The sequence below is a fragment of the Eschrichtius robustus genome, chromosome 2, assembly GCF_028021215.1.
Source record: "Eschrichtius robustus isolate mEscRob2 chromosome 2, mEscRob2.pri, whole genome shotgun sequence".
In the NCBI taxonomy this organism is placed as follows: domain Eukaryota; kingdom Metazoa; phylum Chordata; class Mammalia; order Artiodactyla; family Eschrichtiidae; genus Eschrichtius; species Eschrichtius robustus.
Window position 1 is genome coordinate 175,571,018 of NC_090825.1, and position 12,420 is coordinate 175,583,437.

Consider the following 12,420-nt stretch of genomic DNA (forward strand, 5'->3'; position numbering starts at 1 on the left):
TCCAGCAACCCTGGGCCTGTCACAGGGTGGTGGGGCTCCCAGACGAGCCTCCCCAGCACCCAGAGCGACGGAAGGACTCTGACCGGCTCAGGACATAAGGAAAGAGGCCACCAGAGACCACTGGCCTGATGCACTGCGTGTGTGTGGTGGTGGGGCCCTGGGGCGCCCCACCTGGCAACTTGGATTAGGGGACCGGCTGGTTTCCAAACAGGCAAAATGTCCAGCCACAGCCCTTCCCATGATATGGGACAAGCGAAGCCTGGTCCCCGACTCTGAGGGCTCCGGAAGGCAGAAGCGGCAGCCCCGCAAGGCCCGCTGATACCGTGGACGTGATTAAGCTGAGTCACAATGTTTCACTTAGCAACCGGGATTAAGGAGATTCGCCTCTTAAGCCAGTGTTCCCAGCGCTGACTTCCAGCGGCACTGAGGGGCGTGCCTGGAGAAGACGTCTGGACGTTTCGTCTTATTTGTTTCCACGACCAGATGTTGGCTCACTTAGGGACCACAGGTCCTGGCAGCTCTGAGTGGCGGGGCCCGCCCTCGAGATGGGTGTGCCGCCCTCAGCATGGGGCACAGAGCTCGGCTAGCTCAGCTAATACGTGGAAGATGCCAGGCACTAGGCTGGAAGCCGGGGACCCCCAAAACAAGTGAGACCCGGCCCTGTCCTCCAAGGGCTGATAAACAGAGGGCAGGAGCAAGAGCAGAGGCGGGCGGGGGAAGCTGGGGGGCATGCCAGAGTCAGCTTGGGATAGCAGATCCAGGAAGGCTTCCTGGAAGAGGTGGCAGCTGGGTGGAATCAAAGAGTGAACAGAACTCGATCTGGCAAGGGAGAGGCCTGGGTGGGCGTGTGGGAGATGCTGGGGGACAGCACGGAGCGTACTATGTGTGCGTGCGGGGGCAGATATCACAGGAGAGGATGGCTGTGGGGCATGTGGAGAGGCCAGGGGCCGTGGTGAGCCTGGCGGGCTTTCCAGCCGGGCCGTGCGTGGCTGTGGTGAGGTGCTAACAAGAAGGGCAGGAGGCAGGCAGTGGTCAGGGCTGGAGGAGGGGGACACGTCAGGAAACAGGTTAAGAAGGAAACCGGGAGGACCTGGTGGTGGATGGTACAGGTCAGAGTGCAGGGAAAGGCCACGATCACAACTTGGAAACTCAGGACAGAGCTGGGGGCCGCGTGGCGCCAGGCCATGCGTGGGTCTTTGCCCAGCCCCAGCCCCCCACTGCCAGGCCCCGTTCACCACGCAGGCGCCTACCTGGACCCACCCCCGGGCCCCCTGCCTGCGTGCGCTGCCCCCTGAGCTGGGCTGAGGGCCTCTCAGAGGACAGCCATCTGAGATGTTTCCTTGCACTCTCATCCTCTTTGAGGCACGTTGATAAATTACCTACCAATGAAACGCAGACCCTGGGCTCTCTCCCCACAGCCCTCACAGGGGCCTTCCGTCGGGCTCTCCACCGAGCCCACTGTGGCTCCAACAGCAAATGGGTTCTCGGTCCCCATCACCCTCCCTTCAGGGGGAAGGGATTCCCTTCAGGCAGAGCGAGCCCTGGCGCCGTCGGGAGCAGGCGGACGCTGCCCGGCCCGGCATGGCCCGGGGGTCCCCCAGCACCGGCTCACCTGGCTGTACGGGTAGAAGAGGGTGCAGATGGCACAGTAGGGCTCCGTCAGGGCGGCCGCCGCGTTGAACTTCCTCTCGGCCTGGAAGCTGGCCGCCTTGTTCTTCCACTGCAGGGACAGCAAAGACCTCAAGGCCTCGGGGTCACCCACATCCTCGTCCCCGGAGAAAGGGAAGGCTTCTGGAGTAAAGCGGGAGGGGGCGGAGCTTCAGCACCCGGGACCCCGCCCCACCCAGTGCGCGCTCGAGGGGATGGGTCCCCACTTCTCGGGCCCTGAGCCCCTCCGCAGGGAGGTGCCCTGGCCCCCCTCCGCTCAGGGCTGATCCCATCTGGGGACAGGAGACGGGGTGGTCAGGCCTTGGCAGGTCAGGCACAGACTCCCTTGGGAGTCGGGCGGGGGCACTGCTGCCCCAATGTCCTGTAAGATGGAGGCCACTGACAGATGTCCCTCCTGTCACCTGTCACCGGGCGGGCCTCTGCCGGCCTCGACTCCCAGCTCACTGTCCCCAATCCCCCACATCCCATTCCTGCACTTCCTGAGGACACAGGGGTGCCATCTGCCCTGGCGTCAGCATCAGCGGTCCCCAGGAACCTGCCCAAGGAGCGGGGTCCTCATCCCTGGGGCCCCAACCTCCCCAGCAGCTGGGCCAGCATGGCTGGTACCACAGCGGCCCCAGCTGTAAGGCCAGAGGCTGCCTCAATGCACGGACACCCTGGGGCCACATCTGATCTCCAGAGAGGCCCCTCCTGCTCCCAGAGCTCCAGCCCGAGACCTGCTTCTAGAACCCTCCACGTCCTCGCCCTCAAATTAGTTTCAGAATCAAAGAAGCCACCCAGGCGCTTTTCACATTCCACGTGCGTCTTAAACGGAAGGCTGAAGCGGAAGATGATAAATGGGCTTAGCAGGATTTCTCCGACTCTCAGCCGAGTGTTAAACAGAAGCTTCTCCGTCTCTGCCCCTCTAGCTCCAGTGCCACCGCCTCTTATTCCAACTTCTCCCAGGCGCACGCTGGGTTCAGGCAGGAAGGGCCACTTCTGTTGGGACGGGCCGCTCCCCAGCCCGGCGCTGACTTTCCCTGAGGGCAGCTTGGCCGCAGGTCAGAGATCAGAGCCCGAGCATCGTTGAGTCACAGGTGTCTGCGGGGTGACGGCCAAGGGGGGAGGTTTCCTCTGTTCTCGAAGCAGCTTCTCCCGCTTCGGGGCCACGCAGCCCTGTCTCCAAGGACGGGTGCGGGGACCGCAGGGCCAGGACGTGTCTGCTGGAAACGGACTTGGAAATGGGCCAGTTCCAGGCCCCATGCTGCTCCGTGATCCTCTAACCCTGAATCCATTTCTCAAGTCTCTCTCTCCCTGGGGGGGTGCGGCCAGCACCCCTACCATCGTTCGTGGCCGCCCTCTGGAAACGCTCTGCGCCAGGCATCCGAACAGATCCCGAAGCTGTGAGAGGATGAGGTGTGGTCCTCGCTCACCTGGGGGGCCAGGAAGGGACACAAACGCACAAGGGCCACGGCAAGTGTGCTGGGGGTCGTGGGCAGGAGCCTCTGCTGATGGCATCTTCTCAGTTCTCACAGGATAAGGAGGGGGCAGAGGTTACCACGGAGACTGTGAAAGCATCGCACCAGGAGATCTGGGTGACAACTGGCCTCGGCATTCCTGGCATTCCCAGCACCCACCGCGTGCCTGGCACCAGGCCACACGCTTTACAGGCCTCAGCCCTGTGCACCTCCCTAGCAGGACCCCTTGAGGGGGCCAGAAGACCCCATTTTACAGATAGATGGGAAAACCAAGTCACAGAAAGGCAAATAGCACCACGGTCCCCGGCTCTGGGCAGTGGGCTGGGGTGTGAGCCCAGGTGGCTGCACCTGCCCCTCAGAGGCCCCACTGGACATCTGAGGCCCTGGGCCCAGTAGAGCAAGCGCCCCCGGGGAAATGGAGCAAACAAGCACAGGGAAGAGGCCTGGGGACAGCCTGACCTCGGGAGCTGTGGGCTGGGCAGGGGGCACCTCGGCCCCACGGCATTTGGGGAGAGGGTCTGAGGCTGTGCCGGGGCTGGGTCTGCAGGCCCGACCTCGGCCGGGGGTGGTGGGAGTGAGCAGGCCGGGCGGGTGGCAGAGGAAGACAGGGCAGGGGCACAGCAGAGCCAGGGGCACCCTTGCTCACCCTCGTCACTTGAGGCCTCCTGCTTGACCACAGACAGCGGGGACCGGGTGGGTGGCCGGCCCAGAGGGTGGCGCCGGCTCTTCTTGATCTCCATCTTCAACTTGGAAAAGGTCGACGGAGCCTACAACGGCACAGGAGGCCTCTGTGGGAGCAGCTCTGGGGCCGGAAGCAGAGGCGGTGGAGCCCAGCTCAGAGGGACCCCAGTGTCCTCAGTCGGGGGCAAAAGACCCCAGGAAGGGGGCAGCCAAGACCCACAGTGGTTTCTTTTCTTTTTTTTTTTTTAACATTCATCTGTTTATTTGGCTGTGCCGGGTCCTCGTTGTGGCATGTGGGATCTAGTTCCCTGACCCGGGATCAAACCCGGGTCCCCTGCATTGGGAGCACAGAGTCTTAACCACTGGACCGCCAGGGAAGTCCCCCCATGGTGGTTCCTAAACCACGTACGTGCCGCTGGCCTCCGGGACAGGATCCACAGGGGCCATTTGGGACGGGCGGGGCCGTGGCCAGCACGTGGGGCAGGGGGACCCCCGGCCCCAGGGACCCTCGCCGGCACCCACTGCCCCCTACCTGCACCTCGCCGACTCCGCTCTCCTCCTCGGGCCCCGTCAGCTCCATGGGGGCCGCCTGCTCCTTCCAGGTGGGGCCCTTCTGGGCAAAGTGCTCAGAGGCCTGCTGGCAGGACACGCGGCCCTTGTCGCCTGCCGCCGGGCCGGGCCGCGGCACCACGAACAGCATGGGGATGATGGGGCGTGGCTTCACCTCTGGCTCCTCGCTGGGCGCTTCGGGGGGCACCACGTTGAGTGGCGGTGGCGGGGGGTTCTCCTCGGCGGCCTCAGGGCCGGTGGCCGGTGCCGGGATCTCCAGCAGGGGCACCTCCTCGGTGGGGAACTGGGTGGGCGGGGGCGGCGGCAGCTGGGGCATGAGCGGGTGGTGGAGGTGCGGAGGGCCATAGCTCTTCTTCTTCCGGTCGCTCTTGGCCTTGGCCGGCCGCAGCTTGCCCCTCCCGTCCTCTGTGGGGACAGAAGAGAGATGAGTCAGAGGCGGGGGCCGGGGCACCCCAGGGGCCAGTGGCCAGGCACCCCCTTCGAGCGCCCCAGCCCGAGCGGGAGCCGGCTGCACTAGTTGAGGGCCCCCTCTGGCCCAGAGAGGCCTTCCCCCAAGGAACCCGGGCTTCGGGCAGCTGTCACTGCCGCCAGGTCCCCGTGCCAGGCGGCCGAGCCCTGAAGCAGCAGCACCCTGGCCTCAGAGTCCTGCACACGCTCAGAGCGCCTTCTGGAGTGAGCGCGGGGCGCCGAGGCGAGCTGGGAAGAGACCAGCTCTGAACATCCTTCCTGAGGGGAGGGGGGAGGAGGCGGGATGCATTTTCTTTTCATGGGTCTGAGTTTCCTTTATTTCTACAGTAAACGCACACGGTTTGCGGAATTTTTAAAAAGCAAAACCTTAAACAACAAACCATGAACAAGCGGTTCTACTTGTGTGAAACAGAAGTGCCAGATGGGCCTGCAGGGCCCGGAAGACGCGAGGGCCGGCGCTGGGGGGTTTCCTGACAGGTGATGGGGGTGGGGAGGGAGGCGGACAGGGTGCATTTTAATTCAGGACCACAGTGGGCGGGCAGCTCATCATATAAACTGAGACGGGCGGTGTGGCTGGAGGGGTCACGGCCCCCAAAGACGCCCACACTGCAGCCCCGGGACCTGTGCATGCGGAGCCTGACATGGCAGCAGGGATCCTGCAGATGAGCTTGAGCTGAGGATCCCGAGGCGGACCCCACGTACTAACAGGGATCCTTAAAAGCAGGGGATCCAGCTGGGGCCAGGGGAGCCGTGACTACGGAAGAAGCCAGAGAGATGCTGCGAAGAAGCCAGACAGATGCTGCGCGGCTGGCTGTGAGGATGCAGGAGGGGCCGAGAGCCAGGGATGCGGCGCCTCTCGAAGCTGGAAAAGGCGGGGAATGATTCTCCCCTGGAGCCTCCAGAGGAGCCAGCCCTGCCCACGCCTGGATTTTAGTCCAGTGGGACGCACGTCGGACTCCTGACCCCTAGAAGTGTCGGAGAATAAGACTGTTGCTTTCAGCCACTGGGTCTGTGGTCACATCACACAGCCACTGGGGACGCGTGTGGGCGGGGGCCTCCACGAGGCCTGCTGTGCTCAGGGCGAGGTGTGCACGGCCTCAGGGATGCCCGCCCACAAGGACCAGCAGCCCAGAGCACAGCCTTCGGGCCTTGCCTGCCCACCTGGAGAATGGGCACACGAGCTCAGGCCCTCACTGCCTGTCCCGGGTCCCCAACAGGCTCAGGACGTCACATGAGGTGTGACAGCAGCTGATACCCGGGGACGAACTGGTCATCCTACTGATGGTACCCGTGAATCATTGGTTCCAATGCGTCACAGTCTGGGTCTCTGAGGGCCGGCAAAGTAAGGACAACTCGCGGAAAAGCAGTGGTCCCTCTCCCGGCTAAACCTGTTACGACGTGACACGTGACAGGCTCTGATGGGCCACGCGGCATCCACATTTACCTCTTGCTATAAAAACCTGTCCGTGGGCTTCCCTGGTGGCGCGGCGGTTGAGAATCTGCCTGCCAACGCAGGGGACACGGGTTCGGGCCCTGGTCTGGGAAGATCCCACATGCCGCGGAGCGACTGGGCCCGTGAGCCACAATTACCGGGCCTGCGCGTCCGGAGCCTGTGCTCCGCAACAAGAGAGGCCGCCATAGTGAGAGGCCCGCGCACCGCGATGAAGAGTGGCCCCCGCTCGCCGCAACTAGAGAAAGCCCTCGCACAGAAACGAAGACCCAACACAGAATAAATAAATAAATAAATTTAAAAAAAACCAAAACAAACAAACAAACAAAAACCTGTCCGTGTTTCACCCCCGTCCCTCAGCCAAAGGTGACGACACAGGTGGGAATGATGCTCCCAAGGGCAAGGCCGTCACTTAGTCCTTGACCGGCCCTGACCCAGGAGGGGGTCAAGCAAGGGCCCTCCCTCCCTTCCTCCAGGCAGACCCCCGGCCCTGAGCGCTAGGAAGGAGCCGACTCCCACCCGCGGCCCCCACCGGGTGAGCTGCAGAGGCTTGAGCCAGCCTGGCCTTCGTGGAGGTGCCCCTCTGGCCGCGGCTCCCTGCAGCCCGCAGGGTCCTGAGCAGGCAGCCGAGCTTTTCAAGAGAGGCTCAGAGGAGGGAGTGCCTGCCAGCGCCCCGCACGCCCTCTGGCCCTGAGCCTTCCGAGGGCAAGGGCGCAGTCAGGATGCCTCCTGTGCCTTTGCCCACCTGGAGGAGCCCAGCACGCTCCCCAGGACCCCCCAACTGCCAGCACCCCAGGAACAGTTATCCGGCCAAGGAAAGGAAACGGGCATTCCGCAGACAAAGTTGCTTCTCCCCTACAGATGCGGGACTTGGATGGTCCTGGCCACTAAAGGTCACCTCCCTGTCCCAGGAGACGTGGGAGAGGGGAGATGGGGGGGGCGTTGAAAGGTGGGGGGCAGTTGGGGGGCGGGGAGAAGTGTGGGGGAAACACTGCTCATAAGGTTTGGTGACAGCAGCCCAGCCCCAGGAGGTGACCAAGGGCCCAGGAGATCAGGCTCTTTCCTGCCGCTTCTACTGATTTACAGAAATGGCGCTGAGGCAGCCCAGAGCCCCGTTCTGACACAGCAGCAGGGACTTCCGGAGAAACGGCTTTGTTCTCTAAGGAAATCCACTCTGCCCTCCTCCCTGACAGCGTGGCCACCCGAATGGAAGCCCAGCGACGGCCTCCCGGGCCTCAGGACAGCAGGGCCTGCGAGCCGCCCCGGCTCCAGATGCTGCTGGGAAAGCACACGTCCCCGGCTCCCTCCTCACGGCCACTAGGCCCTGGGAAGCTGACGGGGGCGCACCCAGAGGACCCTGTTAGGGGACAAACCAAGGGCACTAGGGACGCTGGGGGGCCCGGGCCCTGTCTGTCCTCACGCCGTGGGGACCACCGCAGGCCTAGGGCAGGCAGGCCGCACTTGGAAAGCCCCTTGGTTGGCCCGCCTGAAGGAGCCTCGAAATGGAGCTGGAACGGTGGCTCAGACCCGAGCCGGGCCCCTCCCCAGCACACAGGGCCGCACACAGGGCCTCTCACCGCCCCGGCGTGCAAGGGGGCGCAGAATGGCAGGGACCCCCTCTGCCCCAGCAGGGTTGCTGAGGCCCGTCTGGCACTTGTTTTTTGCGGGGAGGCACAGCCAAGAATCCCCCCACTGCCGATGGATGTTACAGCCACGCCAGCTTCCGGAGCCCCCATGCCTCCTCTCCCACCAAAGTTCTCCCAGGGGAGAGCAGGGGGCGCAGGGCTGCTGCCTGGCTTAGGGACCCTGCCCTGCCTGGCCCAGCCAGCCCGCGTCCCTCCTGAGCGGAGCCCAGGCCAGGGGACTGGGGCGTGAGTGTCAATGCCCCGCCCAGCCTGCTCCTCACCGCTGGGTGCAGCAGTCCCGGGGTCTTGTCCTAAAGCCGTCAAAAAAGGCGTGTGAGAAAAAAAAAAAAAAAAAAAAAAGGCGCGGGAGGGAAGCGGAAGTGACCCAGGACGGCTGCACACCCCTCCCCGGCCCTTGGGCGGGTTCCTGCTGGCGGCCTGCTCTGCCCTGCGGGGGGACCACGTGCTCTGGGACCAGCCCTCCTGGGGCCCTGCCGCTGCCCCTGCCGCCCCCAGCTCCAGAGCTGCGAGAAGGGACAGCGGCCGTGCTTGGCCAGAGCTGGCCAGGGCCAGGCAGGAGGAGGGAGCCCCTGCGGTCCCAGCAAGCCAGGTGGACGCGGGCTGCCTTCCCGCCGGGACCAGGGCTTGCTGTGCCGGACCGGAGGCTGCTGGTCCCATCCTGGGCCAGGCCACGGGGCAGCTGCCCTTGCAGAGCCCCGGCAGCCAGCCCGGCCCCCTCCTGCCCCTGTAGAGTCCAGGCTCCTCCATCCTGCCCGCCTCCGCCTGCTCCAGTCAGTCAGGGAGCTTCCTACGTGAGCAGCGGCAGCAAGCACACGCCCTCCCGACGCAAACGTAAAACAAAACGCCCCATCCTCGCGCCCCAACGCTCCTCACGCTCACAGCTTTGAGGGACATTAAGCTGGCGTTAAAGGAAGTCTAGAAACCACTTTAACATCTTCCACTTGTTCCCCGGACGTGTTTGCTGTCACCCCCGACTGTGAGCACTTATTTATCTGATGCATTCAGAGTGATCTTCCTCCAAGGGCTCGAGGGACAGCCCCCGACTGGGGCGCGTGGCTCCCCAGCTGTGGCAGCCTCCTTCTGTCCCCTGAAGGGACGCCTTCCTCTCTAGAGGGGCTGGTGTTCCAGGAGCTGTCCCAACACCCCAACTCCTCCTTCTTGGGAACCAGGCCCTGGAGTGGAACAGGGACGGGGTGTCTGGAAAAAGGAAGCGGCCAGCCCTGAGCAGAGACGCCTCCCTGGGAAGGCCCCCGCTCTGCCTGGGGTCCGCAGCCACGTGACACTGAGCCCACCACAGAGCAGGGAGCCTGCAGCCCTTTTGCAGAAGCCCTGGGGGTCCTGGGCTGAGGCCCTGGGAGGGGGACAGAGTGGCTGCAGATGCCAGGAAGGAGGGCACACATCCTGCAGGGTTTGGTCTACAGCAGCATGTTTTACTCTCAACGGACACAGAAACCACCCCCACCCCGCCCCGTTTAGGTAACAATCTGCTTAGAAGAGGGAAAACCGGAGAGGAACCGGGCCTTCGCCGTGCGTGAGCCTGAGGCCAGCTCTTGGGATCCCGAGACACCGAGGCACAGTGTCCCTGTGACGGGGCCGGGTCCAAGCAGGAGGTGACGGGGCATGGGGGGGTGCGGCTGTCTCTATAAACAGTCGGTGGGTTTAGGCGAAGGTTCATTTTAACTTAATTCAATTAATGAAAAGAGAGCCATTACTCCTTTGCTAGGCAGTTGGGTAAACAGTGCGTCTACCTTGCCGGCTGCCGTGCATCCAGCCTCAGGCCGGCGGCCCCTTGCGCCTGCTCGAGAGGGAGGAGAGATGCCCGTGGCCGCAACGCATCCTTCCCACCCTGCCCAGGAGGGGTCCCGCTAAAACCCTTGTCTCTCGGGACCCTCTGAACTGGTCGGCCCAGGAGCCCCCACCCTGGCTGGCCCCCGACGGGCTGACTCCACTCCTGGAAAAAGCCGCTTCGGGCTGAAGCCAAGACCCTTGGGACGGGCGTCCTCCCACAGGCCCCGAGTGGGGTGTGCGTCCTCCTCTCCTTTTACCCTCCAACATCCCCACTGGCCTGCCGAGGCGGCGTCCAGGGCCCGGGTCCCCAGATTTCAATCTGGACTCTTGATTTCCACCTGCTTTTTCTCCCACTTAACCCCGCCCCCGTGAGAGCACCGACGCCCCCTGGCAACTTTGCAAGGTGCCACCTGGGGCGGCCCGGGTGCAGAGCCCAGCCTGCTCCTGCCCCGCCCCCACGCAGCCCACCCTGGGGGCAGGGCGGTCACCACCCCAGTCCTTGCCAGTCACAGCAGGGACACCCGCCGAGTCTCCCAACTCCTTGGGCCAGAACCCCTACCTAGCCATGTCAACGACTGTCCTAACCTCCCTACAGCTCAGCTCCACAGCCTCTGGAGTCAGATGCAAACGCTTCACCTGCTGACGCGGCTCGGGGCCCTGGATCCCGGAGCCCACGGCAGAGGGTCCATCATTCACCCACCGCAGCCCATGCTCCGACTCGCCCCACGGAACTGGGGCCCGGAGCACTCACAACACAGGCGCACAGAGCCGGAAGGACCACGTGCCCCTCCCAGCTGCAGACCACCCGCTCCGAGGGAGCCCCTTTTGGTTTTGGCACGTTTACTCTGTTACAGGCTAAACTATGTCCCCCAGATCCCTATGTGGAAGTCCTAACCCCGGGGCCTCAGGATGCAGCCGCATTTGGAAATAGTCATTGCTAATGTCATGAGTTAGTAAGATGAGGTCATTAGGGTGGGCCCTCATCCAATGTGACCAGTGTCCTTCTGAAAGGCGAAATGCAGACAGACTGGCACACAGGGAGAGGCCGTATGAGCGTGAAGGTGGCCTACGAGCCAAGGAGAGAAGCCTGGAACAGACCACCCCCTCGCGGTCTCAGAAGGAACCAGCCTTGCCCACACCCTGACCTCGGACTTCCTGCCTCCAGACCGAGAGACAACGAACCTCGGTTCCTGAAGCCCTGTGTCAGGTACTTTTGTCACACGGCAGCCCCAGCAGACTCGGATGCTTCCCTAAACAGTCCAGTGTCTGCCTGGCGTGTTTTCTGAACTTTAAGTAAACGGGACATGGGGCGTGGGTGCCCGTGTGACATTCGGGGCTGTATGTGAGGGTCGCCCCAGGGAAGAGCAACGGCCTTCACTGAAGCCCAGGACACTGTCCTTGCTCCTGCCTGCAAGCCGCTGGCCGGTCACGTAGCCCTGATCTCTCCTGACCCCTCTTCCTCGGGCCTTGCTCTCTCCAGCTGCATCGAAATCAACATCCCCCAAGGCCGCTGGCCAGCACCTATGCAGGGAGTCCCCCTAACACATGCAGCCCCGTTTACATTACAGCTCCTCTTGTCTTTCAAAAACGTCTCTTCATTTTCTCCATAAAGGTCTTTTATTTTCTGTTAGATCAGTTCCAGCCTGCATCACCCTCTGGATGCTTTCACTATAGGTAGGATTTTCTTCAAAACCATGTGTTCTGTGAACGCCCGTATGCGACAAGTGTGGTGCGGCTCTGTGTGTCCAGCCCGTTTCTGGCAACTCCGCTAGCTCCCTGTGTCACCAGGCCTCAGCCTCTGGGTCCATTTCCACGGGCTGATCATGCCTGCGCACAGACTGTGCCGACGCACACCCCCTCCCCGCCCCCGGCCGCCTGTGTCTTGCCTCCCCGGACTGTCCAGACCCTCCCGTGTGGAGCGGGCTGTTTCGTGATGCCCACCGGGCAAGTGGCATGCCAGGCTGTCTGGGACAGGCCAGCACGCAATTTACCCAGGAAACTTTCCAGCTTCCCTGCCTTCCAGTGCCCCCCGCAGGGACACTCCCCCTTCCAGCCCGTGGGAACATCAGGGGCATGCGCCTGCCCCTCTCGGTGCCTGGTGGACAGTCACCTCGAATGCCACATCATCTGTGACACCAGCCACGAGCACCCCGGGGAGGGCCTGACCCCAAGCCAGGCAGAGCTGTGCTGGCTCACCTGCTCCAAGACATGGTCCCGAAGAGGAACCCTCCAGCGACCTATGGCCTGTGATGGGGGTCTGAGGCACTGCTGCCTGGCCATCTGCCACCAGCCCCCCAGCCCCGCCTGGCCCCTCCTTTACACCTGGGGGGCAGCTGCTAGGTGCAAACATGTGAGCAGCTGAAGCTGCAAATTAGGAAAATGAAACCAGCCGTGGAAAAGAAAAAGGAGCACCATAAAAACGTGGGAGTGGGGAACGTTCCAACGCTCCACGGAGCGATATTCCGCGACTAATGGGCCCCAGGCAGTGTAAAGGGTACGGTTCTGAGACACGCCCACCACGGTGCCCAGATACATTTTTTGGTTCAACGCCAGCCTGCAGGTGGGGCATCCCCACTGCAGGCACGTCCAGCATCGGGCTGCAAACGGCAGGCCATCCCCTTTCCCAACCGAGCAGAGAACATCTCTGTCATGGACTCAGTGTCTGTGTCCCCCCAAGTTCACGCTGAGCCCC

General features: G+C 63.4%; 1 protein-coding gene across 5 annotated transcripts in view; it reads right to left on the bottom strand.

Moving 5' to 3' along the window:
- KDM4B (lysine demethylase 4B) overlaps positions 1-12,420 on the bottom strand; it is a 141,020-nt gene that overhangs the window by 11,065 nt on the left and 117,535 nt on the right. For 3 of the 5 annotated variants that reach the window (XM_068537209.1, XM_068537207.1, XM_068537208.1), the window contains 3 exons: positions 4,339-4,781; positions 3,772-3,892; positions 1,613-1,791 (listed from right to left, as the gene is read on the bottom strand). In XM_068537209.1, the coding sequence (XP_068393310.1) occupies positions 1,613-1,791; positions 3,772-3,892; positions 4,339-4,781 (743 nt within the window). The other 2 variants (XM_068537210.1, XM_068537211.1) reach the window with 2 other exon arrangements.